The following is a 21,967-nucleotide window of genomic DNA, read 5'->3' as shown; positions in this document are numbered from 1 at the left end:
CTTTGTTTGGCTGCAAAGGTGCACACGCATTTATCATTCACTGACAGCTTTGTTCGATCACTTTGAGCGAAAAATGCAGTAAAGTTTGTGCATGTAGTTCTTGTTCACTGAACTCCATAAACAAAAGTTGTTCCCTGGTGTTTGGATCGAGTCTCTTGTGGCCTGAAAATTATGTGCTTACGTGAGAAGTGTGGACCCGCGTTAATGCATACACATATACTTGGATTCATGGTGTGCCTGTCAACCACCAATGTGAAATTGCTATGTTCTTTGGCGCATGTGCACATGGGACCAGCTATTGTCATTGGAACATATCACCATAGGCCACCTTCTACCGGAATTCACAGCCGAGACAGACAAGAAACGTAGAACGTGTTCGCAAAAATTTTAAATCTAGGCAGGAGTGCTATATTGAACGAGTGGAAATATTTTTGATCGCGGCCTTTGAAGTATCGTAGAATGTTCTTTGCCTGTTAACTTCATTACTTTTAAAGGTTAGTGTTTCAGTTTCTCACCTTTGAAACAGTCTTGCCACGTTTCGTACGGCAAATGGCCTCGCACGGAGACAAGTTCTGTTTCGCGTCTTGCATTGCCAGCTATAACGAGCAACAAATTCAAGGCACACGGCAAAAAAAAAGCTTTCAGTACACACAGCTCTGCGAACCTTTTAAGGGCATTTCATTTCAAAGAGTGCGTGCCCCTTATTTGAAACAACCACTAGTGTTTCAGATCTAGTTTAAATTTCTTAATGCTATGAACCTGTAGCAAGAATGACTAGTTGACAACATCGAGTCTTTACAACGGCACGCTTTTACTGGCTTCAAAATGTTCTCATGCTTTTGTCTCGTTTGTCAATGTCAGCTTCTGCTTATTGCGTCACAAGAAAGTGCACACGATCACCCTCAAACACAATTTACAGACAGCTTTCCTGGCCAAACTAGCCACATTTTTTCTTTGTCCACATTGAGCTTAGGATGTTAATGTTTTCCCATTTCACAACCACCAGTTTCTTCATACAAGCTTTATTGTACAACTGTACATACGGTCTATTGCCTTTGTGCGTGCACGAAGGCATCACTTGTGTTTTGTTTTATCTAAGTCAGTAAAAGGATAACGTACTGATAGATTTCTTTATTTTGAATGTACAGTGAGACAAAAGATTCCACAACGCAACGAGGCTCCTGTGGAAATGAAAATCAACAAATAAAGTAGCTACCGAGGTGAAAGATACTACTGAGAAAGGGCCAACAGACACTGGAAAATAGTATGCAGTGAGTATTAGGCAAACATTCGCAAAGCAATAACCGATTAATGCTACTACTGCTTTTTAAAACCATACGGCAAACAAGTGACGCTGCGGATACATATACCATGATGTGCGTCTACTCGAGGAGTGAGCATATTTTTGCTAGCCACCGTAACAGCATCAGTATAAACTTACTATTGCAGGCGGGAAGGTCAAATGCCAGCGTCACTTGTACGAAATATTTTAAATGTCGACTTTGAGCCCCCGAGAACAACATTCTACGAGAATCGCTTACGACTTGAAAAGAGCAATTGTTTACTAAAGTTTGGGTAGGCTACACGTACACCAAAACAGGCCTTAAAACATGGAAAACAAAACTTTTTGTTTAGGCCTTACCCACGATGTCGCAAATCAAAGCACCTCAACTCCCTGATATAAAATCACGTTTTAAAGACCAACCGTGACCTAGTGCTGCTGCTACGGATGGCACTGCGGTCATGTTGCACTCGCTGCTGTTTGGGGGCATATGAGCAAAAGAGCCAAATTCAGGGCTGATTTTGGTTTTGGATCTGTTGAAATTGTGCATGCAAATACTGTAAAAAAAAAAGAAACGAATACAGAGGTATCAAATGTTGTGAAATAAAAGATGTCACATTCATGTTTGTGCGAAAAGAACGCCGCATCATTTATTTTCTCCTGGATGTCACGTGCTGCCCGTTTCGCAAGGAAACGTGCCTCGTACTCCGTGCCTTTGGGTAAGACCCAAAATGACGTGGTTCCATTGTCAATGTGGAACCTGAGGGGAAAGTAGAGAAAATGTCTTGAGATTAAGACGACAATCACGCCAATGGGGAGCATAAAAAAGGAAATGAATAACCATCAAATAGTAAAAAACGGGAACAATAATGCAACGTTAGGCATAGCTGCTTAAGAGGTAGCACCTTCTGGTGCAGTCCTAAAACGGCTTACAGCACTAAACCGATGAGAATGAAGTTCAAAGAAGGTACAGACACGAGCGCTGTGTCCTTACCTTCTCTGAACTTCATCCTCGTCTGTTTAGTGCTGTAAGCTGTTATAAAATGAACTATCACCAATTAGCCCAGGCTTCCCTTCTTGTGTAGTCTTAATATGTCCAGAGACTCCCATTTGCTTGGCTTCAAGAACTGCTGGTCTCACAGTAGCAATGAAATACAAATTAGGCATACGCAGACACAGTAGCGGGCAATTATTTCTCTGAAATTTATATATACACACATTTTAAACATGGGATTATTATTGCCCAAAAACACTTATTAGGACACTCTCACTGAAACAAGAAGAAAAAGCCGTTAGTAGATCACCAGGATTTCACAGCACTTTGAAGTACAGTGAAACCTCGGTGATACGAATCTCACGGGACCACCAAAAATATTCGTATCATCCGAAATTCGTATCACCAGAAAGCATGGAAAATAGCATGCGACAAAAGGAAGCTGGCGTACATTTTCATTTATTCTTTTTCAGGGCCACAGCAACGTCAGGAAGAACCCTGGATGATTGTCAGTTGAGTTTTTAGATGTCGGCAATCATACCAGCACTCGTAAATATACGGCCCGTACGCGCGTATTTATTTAAAGAACCAGGTGCGTTGTGACCCGCGACAGCAGTAGCCCCTTCCAACTTTTAGTGTGTTTTTTTGCATGACACCGGAGTACTGCAGCAAAAGTACCAAAAGAAGCGATTTGACGCGATGGATCAAGACCACAAAATTACAGAACCACGGTCTTGTGTTATGAATTTGTTATCGCGGAGATGTTGGGGATGTTTTTTTTTTGAGATTTACGGCCGTGCCCGCACAAGTGCGACCTCAACGGTCGTGCATGTTGACGTTGTGAGGCCCGACTCCTTCGCCAAGACCGTCCTCGCCTTCTTTCGGTCCTCGTCCACCTTTCATAGGATGTCTGATGCACGAGGCAGGCACGTGTAAGCGCAGTACAACGACAACGGCCTGCATCGATGCGTTAAAAAAAAGCATGGCACTAATGTCCTCTGTAATCTAAACGCGAAGGCACACGGAGGCACATAAGAGCCTCAAAGATTCGCGCGCACGACCTCAGAGGCCGTGACGCATCTCTGAAGGTTTATTCTAACCGTAAGAACAGTGTTTTTTTTTTTACACCGTGATTCTGACGATTGGCCGGTGCGGCGCGCATGCCCACGCCTGCGTTCCCGCGCTCGCACGTGCTTGGCGCGTCTTCCGCGACAACGCGGACACCACCTATTCGTACCTGGGCGGTAGCGTACGTTCGCATCAAAACGTCGCTCGTGAAAATCGGTTCGCAACAACCGTACTCCATTACATTGCAGGCCAATGGGCCTTGGCCGGGACCAACGAAAAATTCATATCACCCCGAAATTCGTATGAGCTGTGATCGTATCACCGAGGTTTCACTGTATTTTGAAAGGACAAAAAACACTGCATGTCCTCACAAAACTAATTGACACAGACACGAGCACAAAAGCCTCTGCTTCTTTTACAGAAAATGTACATGGACATTGGGTATTGCCTCCTGAGTCAAACTACTAATTGCAAGCTGATTATCATTTAACTACAAAGCAGTTGAGAATGGTTATCAAAAAAAGTTACTTTAGAATAATGCACAGGACTCACCATTTTGCAGAAGCACACCTAACACTTGCCTTAGCCAAGGATGTTTTTTAATATCTTTCTTTTCAAAACTTTGTAACGCTGCACTGTGGTTATGTTGGACTGAGTGTCCTCACAAAAATAATGTTTACCGAGTTAGAATGGACCATATTACTTACCATTAGGTCTTAACCTGCATTTCTGCACAAGAAATTATAAAAACTTGCCTTTTGTCAAAAACTACTGTCCTTAGTGTAGTTTCTGGTGAGATGGCCACAGGCTTTCCAGTGAAGTGGTCCTTGAACCAAACCTACGACAAAGCCCAATGCTATAATTATTAGTTTGATATAACATAGGTAAAAAAATTAGAAATTTGAAAGCACCTGGAAATGTGATCAACAAGCATTTCTTAAAAGCAGGTCAGTCGTGACTAAACAGCACTAATGAGCTTCTATACTCAGCAACTTTTCTTGGCAGCGCTATGGAAGTTACAGAACTGAAACGCTCACCTGCGCGTGCGCCGAGAAATAGTACCTATTTTTACTTTCCAATTTTCAGAAATACCCAGCTCGAATAAGTAAAGCTTTCTGCATTGTAAATATAAAACAAGTATGAGAAGCCGTTGGCGGGAAAAAATTATTACCCGCTTAAAATTTTTTTTTTCTTCATTTTATGGGCAGCACCATGTTTTCTGCGTGCCTGTTCTTGCAGTAAACATGGCGTCCCCGATGCCGACTGGACCACGTGCGGCCGCAAGCCCACAGTTTCGTTCTCTGAGAAAGACATATGCGAAATGTGACCATAGGTCGGCAAACTCACTCGTGAGTCAACTCACTCAGACTCAGATCGGGCTGTGAGTCTGAGTGTGAGTGACTCTGGCTGAGTAATATTTTGGTGAGTTTGAGTCCGAGTGAGTCCGGTTGAAGAAAAATTTTAGTGAGTCTGAGTCCGAGTGAGTGAAACTGAGGAAAATATTGGTGAGTCTGAGTCCGAGTGAGCCCAAAGCGCAAAATATACTTCTTGAGTGAGTCCGAGTGAGCTCCACCCTTTGTTGCCGACTTACGGTTCTGTCTACACATCTTTAGCATTACTATCAGCCTTCTATCGGCTTACGTTCATACTCAAGTCTATTCACACATATCTCAGCACACTAGCATTCATGTGCCGCTTCAGTATTTATCGATCAGAGGCGTGAGTTAGGAGGAGGGGTGCCATGACCTTCCCCCGCAATCTCTTTCTTGGGAAGTTCTCAATAAAAATATCTTGCGTGAATCGCGCATTTCATAAAAATGTCCCTATTGAATTGATATATGACAATGATGATATATGATTTATATGATGGTAACTAGTATTTGAAAGTACAAGGTCAAAAGGCGTATATAGTAGAGCACCTATTATAAGTGATATTGTCGTTAATCTGGATTGAAAACATGATCGAAAAAGCTAATTTACGCCAGCGGACTCATGAGTCAAATATATTTCTTAAGTGATTCCGAGTTAGCTCCAATTTTTTTTGCCGACCTATGAATGTGACAGAAAGTGGCTGTCAAAACAGACCCAGCAAGTTACCTGCAACGTCTATGCTAGGTGTAAGGTGTCATCAGCCTGAACTGTCGACGAATGCAGCAAACAAGCAAAACCGAAACTGAAACTGAAATAAGCTGCAAGCTTATTTCACTACTTGCGTAATAATACAACTGTGCAGATGATCTGACGACTTCCGTAGTAACACAAATGTGCGGATGACCCGACTACTTGCATAGTAACACAAATGTGCGGATGACCCCACTACTTGCGTAGTAACACAAATGTGCGGATGACCCAACTACTTGTGTGGTAACACAAATGTGCGGATGACCTAACTACTTGCGTAGTAATACAAAAGTGCGTATGACCTGAATACTCGCGTAGTAACGCAAATGTGCGGATGACCCGCCTACTTGCGTAGTAACACAAATGTGTGGATGACCCAACTACTAGCGTGTTAACACAAATGTGCGGATGACCTAACTACTTGCGTAGTAAACAAATGTGCGGATGACCCGACTACTTGCATAGTAACACAAATGTGCGGATGACCCCACTACTTGCGTAGTAACACAAATGTGCAGATGACCCAACTACTTGCGTAGTAACACGAATGTGCGGATGACCTAACTACTTGCGTAGTAATACAAAAGTGCGTATGACCTGAATACTCGCGTAGTAACGCAAATGTGCGGATGACCCGCCTACTTGCGTAGTAACACAAATGTGTGGATGACCCAATTACTTGCGTGTTAACACAAGTGTGCTGATGACTTAACTACTTGCGTAGTAAACAAATGTGCGGATGACCCGACTACTTGCATAGTAACACAAATGTGCGGATGACCCCACTACTTGCGTAGTAACACAAATGTGCAGATGACCCAACTACTTGCGTAGTAACACGAATGTGCGGATGACCTAACTACTTGCGTAGTAACACAAATGTGCGGATGACCTGAATACTTACGTAGTAACACAAATGTGTGGATGACCCGACTACTTGCATAGTAACACAAATGTGCGGATGACCCAGCTACTTGCGTAGTAACAGAAGTGTGCGGATGACCTAACTATTTGCGTAGTAACACAAATGTGCAGATGACCCGACTACTTGCATAGTAACACAAATGTGCTGATGACCCAGCTACTTGTGTAGTAACACAATAGTGTGGATGACCCAACTACTTGCGTAATAACACAAATGTGCGGATGACCTGAATACTTGTGTAGTAACACAAATGTGTGTATGACCCGCCTACTTGCGTAGTAACACAAATGTGCAGATGGCCCGACTACTTGCGTAGTAGCACAAATGTGTGGATGACCCTCCTCTGTAGCCTTCACTCCACTGCCAAGATAAGTTGTCGCCGAGTATAGCTACTCGGATTTAGCAAACGCTGGCAAAATACTATTCTGAAGCTAAAGTACTTAGATTCAAGGTAAGCAACTTCACTTTGCCATCAACTTCTTCACCTTGTGCAACAACATGGGTATTTTCAAGTTTCAAGTTGTTGCATGTTAGCAAAAACTGCATGCTACTCAACCACTCGACCAGTACAAGTTTCACCTTTGAAGCCCCAGCGAAATTTCATTATATTGAAATCACGGATAAACATGCTTCGTTTTATTGAGGTTAAAAATACATGGTGTTCTATGAATAAAAAATTATAAAAAATGAATACTTTGTTACATTGAGAATTTTATTTTATTGAAGTTTGTTATGTCGAAGTTTAACTGCATCAGCCGGCTGGCGTACTGTTTACAAGGTTTACAGGGTTTACAAGTAACCTTTTCTTTGTTTTCAGCAGTGCGTCCTTTGCTCCATAGAGTGGTTCAGGGAATTTTTATCTCTGTTCCTTTTAGCTACAAGCAAAAGTACAACAGAGAAGTGCAGATGAGGAAAACACAACTAGTATGTGACCTACGGAGACACTGTTGGGAGTGTAGCGACTGCTGGCATTCCACTCGGGCTGGTCGACGGTGTCTCCGAACAGCAGCTCAAGCTGCTCTCCAAAGGTCGAGCACTCGTCAAAGCTTTGCACAAAGTCCGACTCCATCACCTACAGGCATTGACAAAATGAAGAGGTGATGGTGTTCATCGCCGTCATTTATCATTACAATGGGCAGAGATGGGTGCTCCAATAAGCTGAATGTCACGAACTGCCGTGACTCGGCACCTATGGCATTCTAGGAATGAGCTTGATATCTAAGAATACACTAGATTCTTGACAATTCAAACTTTTGGTTAATTCAAACAAGTCTCTAATTTTTGGTTGGCCCACTGTATTTTCAATGTATTTTAATACCGCTTAATTCAAACTGCCCCACTGCACAAATTCGGTTAATTCAAACTTTTTGCTTGTCCATGCCTGGAAATATGTGCTGCCTTTGTTGCTTCTAGCTGAACATTTGCGTTTTTATGTCACTAACAGTCACAAATAAAGCCAATCGTCAGCCTACGAAACGGCCAAACTAGTCAAACCACATGCATTAACAATCGCATGCTGACTGAGGAAGAAAAAAAACCGAGGAGGCCTGGCCTTAGCCTATCCCATACGGAATGTTTCTTAAAGTCAATTTCGCCGCAGTACACTGTTGTCGTGAGGGAAAGCGTCATAAGAATCGAAAGGGGCTACAAGCTATCGCAATACACAACACATTTTGTCCCTTATCTACAGTTGCGTGCATGCGTCGTATAATAACGAGTACCAGTATGATTGCTTATGTCTAAAAACTTTAATGGCGATCATGCAGAGCTGTCTATGATGTTGCTGTGGTGCTGGGAAACAATAAAGATCCCAAAACTAGTTGGTATGTTGTCACGAGTCATATTTATGAGAACTTCTGGTTATTCATACTTCTAATAATTCAAACAACATCCTGAGGTCCCTTTGAGTTGAATTATCGAGGGTCTACAGTAATTAAAAAATATTTCTACATTTCAACTAGAACCAACGGATAACTTCGTCGATGCTTTCCCTGGCTCTATGCAGCTGTGACCAACAGAAAAACCAAATCGCTCAGCTCCCCCTTTTCTCGTTTAAGATGCTAAGCTTCGAATTTCACGCAAGGACATGCGAGAAAGCCAAGTACCTCGGGGTAGAGGAAAATGGCTGGCCACACAAGGCCATCACCTGACGGTGACTGGTGCACTCTGTGGCCCTGCAAGGCAGGGTGGGTGGGCGTGAGTGGCTCAAAGGGGTTGTACTCCAGTTCCTCGTCCTTCGGTTTGGGAAGTTCAATTCCTCGTTCCTGTAGTTTATAAAAGCAAGAGGAGAACCCTTGTAATGCGCACCCCTTGTCCACAAAACTGCGCAAGCAGACTCAGGTAGATGGGAAACCACATAAGTAGATCACGCAAAGCTACAGCGAAAAGGACAGGCTTCAGCGAATCTGAAGTTGACAACGCACATTTGCAAGGAACGTATTAGTGAGGTTCTGCTTTATGACAGGAACAATATGTGAGCGAGGACCATCATGTAACATCAATATGATTCTCGTGAGTACAAGATTTCCATTCAATAAACATGCGTGTAGGAATCCCAGTACCTCGTGGATCAGTGCACCACATTTTCATTGTATCATTTCTGTTCCTAGGTGCAAATTCTTGTGGATACAGATGCTGTGTGCAATGCTTGGCACTTACATAGTTTATTATGTGCAAGCAGTATAGAAGCACCCTTTGTTTTTCCCACACTCACTCAATCCCTCGTCTAAATTATTCCATGTGATTAGTGCTGCAGTGTGAGTGTTAAAGAAGCACACGGTTCACCCATAGGCGTGCGCAGAGGGGGGAAGGGAGGTGGCCGCCACGCTAGTCACCTAAGAAGAGGGGGGCACAAAGTCTGCCCCATAAATTGACTTAATAGGGAGGGGGGCACTGCGATGAACCTTCGCCCCCCCCTGAAGGGGAACCCTGCGCATGCCTATGGTTTCACCAAAATGTAGAGTCAATAAGTGGACGTGATTATGCTCACAATATATTTGCACTAGTATCTTCTACTCTCCTGAAAGTGGCCTTTGTGTATGTAGTTCCAAAGAATGCCCCCAGAAACATGTCTAACAACATGTGAACATTAAGACTGCAAAAATACCATGGGCAGGACACCGAAGTGACGAGGGGTGACTGCACACGTAATTCCCAAGCTAGCCTCAGGCTGACACCTTTTGAAGGATACGTACAAACTGTAGATAATAATGACTTATTTTTAGACGCTGCACACAAGCAGCAGCAATCTTGGAAGAGCAATGGACCAACAAACAACACATTGTCATAGTTTCCAGTTATGTTGACGTCACCTCAACCCAAGAACTTCGTTTTTATAAACTTACTTGAGTCGAATGATCCTTCGACTGCCTTTCACAATCAAAAGGCTTCCAAAGGTATGGCCAGAGACTGACAGGCAAAAGATTTTTGCAAACATATAGAACATTCGTAAGTCACAAAATGAGCGGGAATCCAAAATGAAAGGTACTACTATATAATGGAAGTGCAGAGCAGTGCCCACTAACGTTTGTCGCAGTGCGACTAGTTCCTTCTCCAAGTCCTAGCACCGGCTGCCCTACAATGGAACAAAAGAAAAAGCCTTAAAACTAACATTTGCCAATTCGCAATAAGCCTAGATGCACTCAGCAGGCACATTTTCTGCACAAATTCAAAGGGGTCATGAACCACCCCTCGGGTATGGTGAAAAAACACATCCTGCAGATAGCAGACACTGCTATGACAATCTGAGCCAAGTCTTGCACTCGTGCACGGCAAGGAGAGTTTACAAGCGGAGCGTGAAGTTGCCATTTGATCAGGCATCCTCTTTTCATACAGAGGCCCGTGTTCACTCTCTTCGGAGCAGCCCGCGCCTGCTGTTTTGACGTCGAACAGCAGATAGCATGCTATTGGCCAACAGCCGACATAAATCAATAGTGGCGTTTGGATCAGACGCACTTCTTGTGATGGGGTGCCACCAAGTGTCGGTGTTGCGCTCCATAGTTTGCTGACATTACACAGTGAGCCACACTTGCACACAGGAATCGCAACGGGAGAGAGCGATCGTGTTTCATCACGTGTGCTCAAGGTCATGACACGTGCTGACGTAACGTCTTTCCACCATGCCATCCCCCCCCCCCCGTGCAACTTCTAGCGCGCTCGTCATAACAAGGGATGAGAGTAAGCACATAAAAAACTCCTGTAACTCCGCTTGTTCTTGACGGATTCGAGAAATCTTTGTGGCAATTGATTCGTGAGGGGATAAACTCCGACAATGAGGTCACTTAGATGATGACAATAATGGCTACTCAAAAAAAGTGGTTCATGACCCCTTTAACGAATGTGTCGCTGAGGAAATTTATTGTCGCTAAGGAAACCATGCCAAGTGTGTTAGAAGTATGCAACAAAACACAGGCAATTGTTGCAAAAATAGTAGTAGCACTGCTCCGTTACATCCTCGTTGTTTGGCACCATGTATTTCACATTGGCACAAACACACAAAGTAGTGAGCATGAGAACACGCTCACCACGAGAGCATTTCTGAGAGCCGCCTCTTGCCGGGCTGCCAGTCTTTCCTTCAGCTCCGTCTTCCTCCGGTTCCGCTCAGCTAATTTCTGTAATCGGGGAGAGCAGGCGCAGTGCAACAAGTCAATGAACAGCACACGACAGGCATGAAAGCTGCGATGCAAACACGAGCAGCTTTTGAGCAGTCTTAGTGCCATACCAGGGCTTTCTCGGCTTTGTCTTTAAGCATTGTCATTTCTGCATTCGCAGCGTCCAACTGAAAGAAACAAAACAAAGAAGGACGACAAACTGTGAACCTGGAGTGTGACTGGTATGCGAAAGTATCAGAAAAATATTTTAGCACTAAGAAATGCGCAATTAGAAACAAACAGGTGGGTTATTCTGTAAGAGTCCACTACATGGACTGTCTACTTCGGCGTACGTGGACTGGACAGGGTTGGATAACCGGTCGTGATGACCGGCTACAATTCTTTCACCAAGCCATGCACCAAAATGGACAGTCCAGTCAATGCGCTCATTTGGTATCCTAAACCAAGCGCACCACTTCAAGGTTGATCTAACCACACAAAGGCAAGCAGATGAAAGGTATAGCGTTACCTCTAAGAGCTGTTTACACCAGTCTATGCACTCCTGATAACGCTCCAACTCCCAGCAACATAGGGCAGCTAAAAGCAAACAGATGGGGATGGAAAAGATCAGTGGTACATCCAACTGACAAAGAGATACACTCAAACCTCGATATAATGAACATGGATATAACGAATTATCAGTTATAACGAAGTAAATGAAGAATAGTCTTGCCATAGATACAGTGTTACAAATAAACGTTTATAACGAATTTTCGGATATAACAAAGTTATTTTTGTGGCAGATGTGACTTTGTTATAATGAGCTTTGAGTGTATTGAGATTTACAAGATGCGCAAATTTAGTTCACCAAATGGCAACAAACACAAAATCCAGTGGGCATACATTTATTTACTAACAACATCAAAAGCCCAACAAAGTGGTGGCCTTATCACATTGTTAATGAAGCAGCTGTGCCAACCCTTACCTTTTGTCATTGCTTTCGTGTAGTTCGGCTTCAGTTTTGAAGCAATCGTTGAGTCAGCCAACGCCGAGCCATAATTTTCTGTAAGCAATGCAGGTCAAAGGAAGTGTAAGTGCATAAAGTAATTTTCAAAATGACAAAGAAAAAAGAAGTTTCACAAGAGCAAGCAGGTTGTTTATGGACGCAGTGCTCTGTGACCAGACTCGGTTAAGCATATTTTAGTAATCAACGCATATTTAGTGATAGCAGACACAATTGGGCGCTAAAATGTATCCATAAAAATGAACCGATAACCAGCCACATGCTGAAGGGACTTGGGGCACGTTTACTTTGACTTACTGTACAAATGCAGACTGCTTAGCCACTGATGCTAAGCTGTTTAAAGAGTTCCAGTTAAAGACATTGTTAACTGGTCCACATAGCGCACAGATGTGCAGATTAGAAACAACAGTTCAATTCAAAATTAAATCCTGGCGTTTTTACATGCCATAACCATGCTCTTGTAATGAAACGTGCCGTAGGGGGCATGATCAATTGGCATTATTTTGCTTCCACTTAACTTTATGTGCACAAGTGTTTTTGCCTCCACCGAAATGTTGCCTCCAAAGGCTGGATCAAACCCAACATCAGAAATACAGTTCACTAATTTCCTTGCAACCAAGTCACAATGCACCACCAATCATTCATAGTTCGAAAATGGCAGGGCTGAATGGATTGCCCAGAAGTGGATTCCAAGGCTACCAACATATGGGTATATGGATGCACGTATTCGCACTCTAGAGCAGGTTTGCGCAGCACTAAAGTTTAGTGCAAGAAGGCGCACCACTCTCATCATGGCATGAGTTGGCTACATAGGCATGGGAAATAGTTCTGCACATTCCCTCCTTGTTCCCTTTATTTTCTGCCAATGCAGCTCAAAAACACTTCAAATGGCAATTATTGTAATCTCTTTCTGTGCTTTTCCAGGTTTTGTGCACAAATGTCACAGAACTTCTCAACAGTTCACATTCACATTGTTTTCAATGAAGAGACCAGCAGTCACAGCCAAACTGAAGTGGAAATTCACTTTGTCTAAACCGGTTGGTTATACATACGTAATTGAGTACGAGTATATCTGTATTTTCAATATGATCTCAGACAATCGGCACAGTCACTAATGGCCTAACCTAAGCCAACAGAAAACATGAGTACCCAGTGGTTAGCTGACACACAAATTCCGGCGCACCACCTACGAGATCTTCAGTCTGCTGCAGGTATCATACTGTCTCACAGGTCACGTGGGTTCTCCAAAAAGACTGCCAATTATCATTCGCCTACTCTTTCTTCTGTTACGTCCAGCGTACCACAGGAGTCTGTGCTGGGCCCTTTGTTGTTTCTTATTTATATCAACGACTTCCCTGACAGTATTGTTTTTCCATCACTTAAAGGGCTACTGAAGCAAAATCTGAAAATCTTGCGGAAATGCCGAAAATGAGTTATAAGTGCGCGATTACATCAAAAGAAGTCGTCACTAAGCGAACTTTTCAGTCGGTGGTCCTATTTTCGACGTTTTTATGAGCGCCCGCCAAGCCAATCAGCTGATGCTAGTTGGAAGGCACGACGTAACGAACAACCACGTCGCATAGCTGGCTGGCCGGCCGTGGTGTTTCGAAGCACACGTGGTGACATAGCTGCACAGTGTGCATTCGTGTCATAGTCCCTCTACCAGCGATGAACTCACCTCTGATGATGCAAGCCATTTCAACTTGCTAAGAAATATAACTGCTTGCGGTTTACGAGCCTCCTGATCCAAGCAACGAAGAGGAGCAAGACGCCGCGCACGTACCGGACAGGCAGTCCGGGCCAGCAACATTGGCCAACGTGCAGTGGCAGCAGTAGATAAATTAATGTTACGGAGGATGTAAAATGAATGGTTTCATCAGCTTCGTTGAGGCAGAAAAGCAGTTACTATGGCCGAATCGAGGCATCGTATTTTGTCCGACCGCTGTGCCGTTTGTTCTTGCACGACAAGGCACACCATGTGTGCAATCCATCAGCTGTTTCATAGCTCTGTGCATATGGCAGCTACTATCACATCCACGTTACTACGAGCCATTTACAGGTTGAACTATTTGAGATCGTTTGACTTCGTCACGATGGAGAGCACGGAATATTCGAAAGCAAGCCTCGCTTGCACGCATTACGGCTAGATGGTGCCATCGTCCCATGCTCTTGCTGCTCCTTTTTTTTCAGGTGTATCTAAGTGAAACAACAAAGTGTTCCAAGCTAGCAAATGAAGTCAATTTTAAAATGTGTCCAGGTTTAGTGTGATGGCTAAGCAGCACATATCCAAAGTCGATGCAGCTAGAAATCTCCAGAAAATGTATGTGACGGTGTGCGTGACCGACGATGATGTTATGACAACCTTCAGCGCGCTAGCAGTAGCTAGGCATTTCCTTCCGCCGCGATGAAAGCTTCAAAACTGAAGACCGACCGTGGGAAAGCATGTGTCAAACAAAGAGGTATGTTTCACCGACTGTTTCAGATGTACCACAAGCGAGTAGCACCAACAGCAACAAACAGGCCCTGCGGCCCCCGTAGTTGCTGCGGCCACACGCGTGGGATGTCATGACATAATGCAGCCGCTAGGCACAACCAAAAATCGCTGAAAAAAAGATGCTTCTCGTCCTTTATTTTTCGAATCACTTCGTTGTATTTGTCGTTTTTGCCAGCTAAACTCTTGTTCTGCCACAAAACACCGCCTGCAAACTTATATTTCTGTATCCCTTTAAACGTTTTGCAGATGGCTGTGTTATTTATCACAAATTAACAAACTCCTCTGATTCACTAGATATCCAAAATGATCTTGACCAATCATCTCTATGGTGCCAATCATCTCTATGTTAGTAAATGTAAGATCGTGATAATAACCCAGCCATAGAGTTAGTACAGACTCCAGAGGAAAGGACCCCCATAGAACCCATACATCAGAACTTCCGACCACAAGTGTGCTGCCATTGCCGCCATTACCCTACCGTGCGAGCGTTACCAGCCCCTGAGACGCATGCTTTGCCTGACGGTGGTATTAAGTTTCCATCGTAATTAATGAAAGTGAGCTCACGTGAAATAGAGTTGTAAGTACGTGACAACAGAAAGCGAAGACGACGATGCACTGCTACTCACAACTCAGTTGGAAGACACACAATCGGCCGTGATCTCGAACTCAGGTGGATGTGGTGGCGCCACTAAGCAAAAGTGCCTGGAAACGCATCTTTCTGCCCCGCGAGTTCCGCGCGTAGCAATTGCCTAAATGTCCTTGAATCTTTCCTAGAAATATTCTAAATGAACATAAAACACTGTCTGCACGTTTCTAATTTGTAAAAATGCCCGTGTTTGATTTATATCACTGGTATTACAAGCAATGAATAGCGCTAATTTTAGCCAACCTTTAAATCATTGCAAGAGCAACAATGACAATGGTAGGGTAATGGCGGTGTTCTTGTGGTTGGTGCTCTTTCAGCCCAGCTTTTCCTCTGGAGTCTGTACTAACTCTATGAACCCAGCAACTTGAATGCACACACTATGCTTTTCAGCTGTAACGAGCCCCCTTGAATTCCATTATCTCCTACAAATACCTTGGGATTAATATTACTAAAGACCTATCCTGGAATATGCACATTGATTACATAACCCTCAATGCTAACCATTCTCTTGGCAACATGTGCCATAATTTTTCTGAAGCGCTCCCTTCCTTAAAACTAAATTCTGTACAAAGCTTTAGTCCGTCCAAAACTAGAATATGCATCCAGCATCTGGGACCGCAGTCAATCCATACTAAACGATACGCCTGACTCTGCTCAGACTTGCGCAGCCCCGTTTACTCCCACTACGCTTCTGTATCCACAATGAAGAACACACTACGTACAACTGCCCGATCTGTCTTTACGTCGTAAATGTCTTCATCTCTGTCTCTTTCCCAAAATTTATCGTAAAAATGAAGCGTGAAAAATCTATCTTCAACCGAAGTACATTTCATCACAAGTGGACCACAAGTTTAAGGTTGGTGTGCCACTTTGCCGAACTAACCTATACAACGACTCTCTTATCCACCAAAACCAGCACAGAATGGAACCAGCTTTCCGCCTCCATAGCTGCAATTACTGACACTAACTTCGAAAGTGCCATAAAGATACTGTATTTTGTTATCTTGTATTTCCATAAATTGTATTACTGCGCACTCGTATATGTATTAACCACTGCTTTCTGTAATGCCCTCGGGCTCTGAAAGTAAATGTAATAAATAATAAATAAATTGGTTCCAGGTCTTAGGTAATGGCTGTGTTTGGGAAGTAACACTGACGCAGCTTTTTTTTTTTTGCTGCATTTTTTGTGGACAGCGGTAACAGCATCATTGTCTTGGCATCAAGAACATGCTCGAAAGATTTCCACGACACAGCCACTCCTATAACAAATTTTGTAATTTAGCATAGAGGCTGCTTCACATTGACACTACCTGATGCTAGACTACTTACGTGGCATATAATTTTGTTGCCTTTCAGCTGTAATAGGAAAAGGATAAGTGCAGTACTAAAAAAAATCTGTGCCTTTTGCTGCGGTGAGTAAGGGTTATAATAGGAAGAGGTACATGCTACAAATGTGATCGAGAGAAAAAAGCAAGAAAGCCACAGTTACTTACTCAATCGGAAATGGGCTGCTGCCCTGTTACAGTACAGTTGGGCATTAAGCTCAAGACTTTTGCATTTCTGCCTGAGTCCCTCCGTGTACGAAGCCACAGCCCAGCGGTACTTCTTCAACTTGAAGTTGTTGTTGCCATCCTCCTTGTACTGCTCAGCCAAATCTGGAGAAAGAATAAGCGATGTCTGATTGAACTGACTATCAAAATTGTCGGTTCGTTTATGGGGTTTAACACCCTAAAGCAACCCTGGCAGGGTTCTCCCCACAATGGGCAACAATGGAAATGCCACCCACTGTTCCGCTTGACCCCTCTGAAATGTGCACCTGAGAAACCAATACACAGTAACTGTGCCCGTGCAACATAATCAGGACATGCCTCGCGCCACCTGGTTACGCAAAAAGAAGCCCGAACAGGTGGCCTTGTGGTTTCAAGGATCGCCAACTCGAGCGCCAGTGCTAGAACAGAAGTGCCCTTGCTTTCGTTTTTTTACGTTTGTCACAGATGCCAGAAACGTGCAAAAACAAATGAAATGTGGTTGTGCGTTGAAAACAGGAAGTCTCAAAATGTCCACTCCTCAAAAATTTCTGGGGAGAGCTCCAAACCTAGGCTATGAGAGGCACCGTAGTGGATGTCTCGGCATAATTTTGACCACCCGTGGTTCTTCAACGTGCACTGATATCGCACAGTACACGGGTCTCCAGCATTTCGCCTCCATCGAAACCTGACCACCGTGGCCAAGACCGAACCAAAATCTTTTGGGTCAGCAGCCGAGCACCCTTACACACTAGGCCACTGCGGCAGTGTAAATTGTCAATACACTGTCAAAAAGCTTTTTATGATTATGCCAGGAGATTATCAGGTGTACTTAACAAATAAAGTGTGAGAGTATGACTCTGTTACACACGCCGTGACAAAAAAAGCAAAACAAAAAGCAGAAACATATGTAATAACATCCAATGCAATAATAAGTCAAATCAAGAGTTACCTTCTGGGCCATTCAGTTCAGTGTCATATTTTAATTGCTGCATGGCTTCTACAAGAGGTGGCAACTCCCCAGTGTCCGAAAGCTTTTTGGTGAAAAGGGGATGCTCTTCCATTTCCTGCGACAAAGCACAAGCATATGCACTTAGGAATAGTGGAATTTTTGCATAGAGATATACACACATTGCATAAGTATTTTGAGCTGAGATGGCAATCACTATGAGCTGCAAGGACTGAAAGTGAGCTCACTTTCAGTCCTTGCAGGACTGAAATCGCACGACTCCAAATTGCACGAAATCACGACGATTTTGGTAGCACTCGGATGGGCAGAGTACAGAAATTTGATCCTGAAGAGTAACCACCGGTGCTGAGTCAGCTTATACTTGCCGCTTTTGTGAAGGTAATTGGCGCCTTGCAAAACAAATGTAAACGATAGCGTTATCAGTGGCTAGACGCACTAAAATACACCATTTAGCATCAAGGAAAATGCAAACAAGACCAAAGTTCAGAGAGCACCTTGAAGTGATGACATTTCGTTGAACAGGGAATGACGCTGGAGCCAACGTTTCGACAAGACTTGTATTCATCAGGGCATCAAATGTCTTTATTAGCAGCATTTCTTTGTGGAAATGTCCCCATTGCCACCAGCCAGCAGAGCAGGCAGTATGGATTGTTGCTGGTTCTTCGCCCCCATTGACTGGCTGCAGCCACGTGACCAAACTGCCAGCAGCTGGTACTCTTGACCCTGGCTCTGGCAGTAGCAAGGCTACTGCCAGAGCCAGGGTCAAGTCAGGGTCAGAGCCAGGGTCAGAGCCAGGGTCAAATAGCAATAACCACGAAGCGACACGTTGTAGGTTACTGGCCCCCACAGACACGTGCCAATCGCTGACACTGTCCATTTCTCTCTTTCTTTGTTCTTTTTTGCTTGTGTTATCGCTACTTTGGACCAGTGTTGCGGAGATGCCACTCCGGAATCGGAATGACTACGGAATCATTACACATTTTCGTGACACTGGAAGGGAATGGGGTCAACGCTTGGAGGAATGGAATGGGAATGGAATTAAGTGCCTTTTTCACGGAATGGAATGGAAATGGAATTACGTCTTGTTCAGAAAATAGAGCATGTTTTCGTCCCCCCCCCCCACTATGCGCTGTTTTTCAAACTTCAACCATTAGTAAGTCAGAGCCTCTAATTTAACAATAAAGCAGTATTTTTAAAATGGCTTGGCTGATTACAAGCACCGTACATTTATAAGCAACGTGCCAACCACAATTCTGTCCTTATATAGACTGTGTTGCTCTGAAGTTTGTCTCTATTCTTTGCGTAACCGCGGCTCTGTGCCGTTGGTATCCGTCGTGTGGAACTACGGCGGTGGTATACCAGCTTGCCTGCCGTCTCACCTCATACTCCCTCCCACCCTTTTGAAATACTGTGCCCCTTTCTAGGCGCTCCAGACGCATGGCAAAACTGTTTAGTATTCTGGAACACTACTTTTGTCAGCATACAAATACGCTATGTCGTCATTTTAGCATTCACACATTTAAGCTTAAACAACATTAATATCACCATTCGTTCAAACTTGCTGACCATGCAAATGCTATAGGTAGCGGGAGAACTGCCCCTATGGGAATTAGTAGGGTGGTTGTACCGCAGGAGATATGTCACTAAGCTACTATCACTTGACCTTGGTAACGTGTTTTGCGTACTTTTCCAGTTCTTAATGCATCTGATGACATCAGCTTTATGTTCATTCTTAACTCAATAAAACTATCAAGGTGTCTTTCCTACATTGAGGAATTACAGAAATGGAATTGAGCTGCCTGGCCATTCTCGGAGTGGGAATGGGCTAAGTTTTTTCATTCCGAGGAATTGAAAGGAATGGAATTGTGGTAAGTTCTAATTCCCTGGAATGGAATGGAGGCGCCCATTCCGCAACACTGCTTTGGACTGTGTCACTGGGGAGACCAGTAATTTAGGCCGTGCCGCTCCAAGGTTCTGACTAATTTGCCTGCATCGCTACTGTCAGAGCCCGAGTCAACTGCGACAGGGCGGGCACAATACCAGTGATGTAAAATTCAACCAGCTCTGCTTTGCGGACACCGATGAAATAGTGAAGCTGGTGGCGTTCCCTCCGTAGGCTAACACATTTCTATGTTTTGTAAGTCTTTCAGATATGTTGTATCACTGCTCTTTATTATACACTCTCTGTTAAGCTTTGACGTGGTAGTATAGTTTTGTTGCATCTTGACCATACCACTCTTATACATAGTGTTCACGTGACGTCGCCGACAGGTTCCCTGCACTGGGTACCTCAACATGGCGGCCACCGTGACTTTTTATCTCATTGGAGAGTGTCAGTGCAGGGGAGGACACACAGCGTTCCGTCCCCGCGTTGTGTTTTGCTCCCCCCACTTTCTTCTGTTCACCAGCCGCACCAAGGGTGAACACAAAGGAACGCGAGGGGGCACCGGCACTAATCTGATGTCACAGTTTCTTGCTCTGCGCATTCTAGTATCAGCCAGCTGGTACCCGAAGATGGCGGAAAGGTGACGTCAGTGCACACCATGTATACACAGGTTTACAAAGAAGCCTTTGCTTAAGATGCTCCCGATATGCTGCGTGCGCAGCCACCAAAGTCTTCGCAAGCGGCAAGTCACCGCGAGTCGTTGCACACCACCGAGATGGAGTCTATGACTGAAGGACGCATTTCGCAAATATTAGAAAAGTACTAATAAATGAGGGTTCTCAGTCTGACCCTAAGACACAAAATGAGACTGTTTGTTTGGCTTCTCCAAGCTTGTCGCATATGTTGTATCACTGCTCTTTATTAAACACTCTTGGTTAAGCTTTGAGGTGGTAGTATAACCACCACTTTTTGTAACTACAAAGTATCATGTGACAGTGGTGTGACTATGGTAACGAGCTTGCCATTTGTTGGGCTAAGTGTTGCCTTCTACCTCTTTAGTGGTATTTGTGTGTAGTGGGATTTACCCAATTTCTGTGGCACATTCGCGTTTATGACGATGATAGTTTTCCGATAGGCCGCACAGATTGCTGTGGCACATACAAGTTTGTTGAGCCTTCATTTTTAGTGGACCAGTGGCGAGTAGTGGGATTTATCCAATGTTTGTGGCGCATACCCATTTATGATGCCCACAAACGTTAGCGCGGATCCCGGACATGAAAGGCTCGACCAAGAACAGCTTCGCAGTTAAAAATGCCGGCAGTTTGGTAACGTGACTGCGGCGAGTCAACGGGGGCGCGATGCCGGCAACATTACGTGCAGCCTACTCTGCCGGCAACGCACAGTTCTTTTCGGATAACCCCAATTAAAATTGCCATTTTGGCAACATGACGACGGTTCGTAATCGTACAGTAGGGTAAGGGCTGATCATGCACATTAATCGCCAGTGTGAATTTTCTGATCTATTTTACGACAGCAAAAACTTTCCGCCACGACAGAAGCTGCGGTTCACTGTGAGCTGCAGCTAGTTACAGATATGGTGGTTTCAGTTCGTTCGCGTCTTATCAAATCACTTGTAATTATCGATAAAAGTTATTGAAGCACTCCGTGGAGTTCGACCACTGAGAAAGAAAAAAAAAATGTCACTTGCGTGCCCACCTTTTCCCATGTTTCTTCTTTCCAGCCATCCCGATATTTACTTGGTTTTAAATTGGCAATGAATTCCTCCTCTTCTCGTTGGAGCTTTTCAAGCAGCCTCATTCTCGCTTCGTCGTCCATGACACTGTGTGATTGTTCAGCCATAGGTGTTTACGATTGTCAGAAACTCTCCTCGGGACTTCACTGCACAACTCCGAACCTTCCTGAACTCTTCAAAATGTTTCAAAAACAACGTGACAACGTGCTCACGTCCACGCGCACGTCACTTATCGTTCTTCAGGTGACTTTCCTATGACTTCGCTCGACTTGAAACGTTCGCCTTTGGCTTAGCTGTTTAACTCTGAGATAAGTTACAAACAAGAAAAATTGAGTAGTTTGTAAAAAATTATATATGGTGTTATAATTAAAGTTAAGATATGTTACCTTCATTGGTAGTGTTTAGACAATGCGGCTATGACTCGTTCTTTGGCGCTTCCAGCGTACATGTCTAAATAAGTGCCCGAGCACACGCCACGGGTGCTGATGACCAGCCCCAAATGTCAAAGGTTGTGCTTTGGTGTACCGCAAGCCTCATGGAAAGCGCCGAAACACTTCATTGCCACCTGGAACTCTGCTATTGCCGATACTTGAAATACGAGCGCGTAACAACAAAGGGACTCAGGAACACCAAGACATGCGCTTGTTCCTGTCTTTCTAGGTCCCTGCATTGTTACTCGCACGTGTTTAA

The 21,967-nt window shown here is 44.1% G+C and overlaps 1 protein-coding gene across 1 annotated transcript; it reads right to left on the bottom strand.

Moving 5' to 3' along the window:
• Positions 1 to 1,022: 1,022 nt before the first annotated feature.
• On the bottom strand, positions 1,023 to 21,506 carry LOC119390364 (DNA polymerase interacting tetratricopeptide repeat-containing, protein of 47 kDa). The gene is made up of 11 exons (XM_037657967.2): positions 21,241 to 21,506; positions 17,622 to 17,736; positions 16,637 to 16,798; positions 11,965 to 12,042; positions 11,509 to 11,576; positions 11,111 to 11,167; positions 10,914 to 11,000; positions 8,496 to 8,654; positions 7,328 to 7,462; positions 4,100 to 4,182; positions 1,023 to 2,042 (listed from the first exon to the last, which is right to left on the bottom strand). Exons 1-11 carry the CDS (start codon positions 21,382 to 21,384, stop codon positions 1,742 to 1,744), a joined length of 1,389 nt encoding a protein of 462 aa, XP_037513895.1. The 5' UTR covers positions 21,385 to 21,506; the 3' UTR covers positions 1,023 to 1,741.
• Between the last annotated feature and the right edge of the window lie 461 nt (positions 21,507 to 21,967).

Source organism: Rhipicephalus sanguineus, chromosome 4 (genome assembly GCF_013339695.2).
Source record: "Rhipicephalus sanguineus isolate Rsan-2018 chromosome 4, BIME_Rsan_1.4, whole genome shotgun sequence".
Lineage (NCBI taxonomy): Eukaryota > Metazoa > Arthropoda > Arachnida > Ixodida > Ixodidae > Rhipicephalus > Rhipicephalus sanguineus.
The sequence above is the reverse complement of the archived record's forward strand: the minus strand, read 5'-3'. Positions and strand labels throughout refer to the sequence as shown.

Coding starts and splice junctions, on each gene's coding strand:
- LOC119390364 (XM_037657967.2), bottom strand. CDS start 21,384: ATGGCTGAACAATCACACAGTGTCATGGACGACGAAGCGAGAATGAGG. Junction 12,043..16,636: donor AGCAGCCCATTTCCGATTGA/GTAAGTAACTGT, acceptor CATTGCTTACAG/AAAATTATGGCTCGGCGTTG. Junction 8,655..10,913: donor CTCTCAGAAATGCTCTCGTG/GTGAGCGTGTTC, acceptor TATAAACTACAG/GAACGAGGAATTGAACTTCC.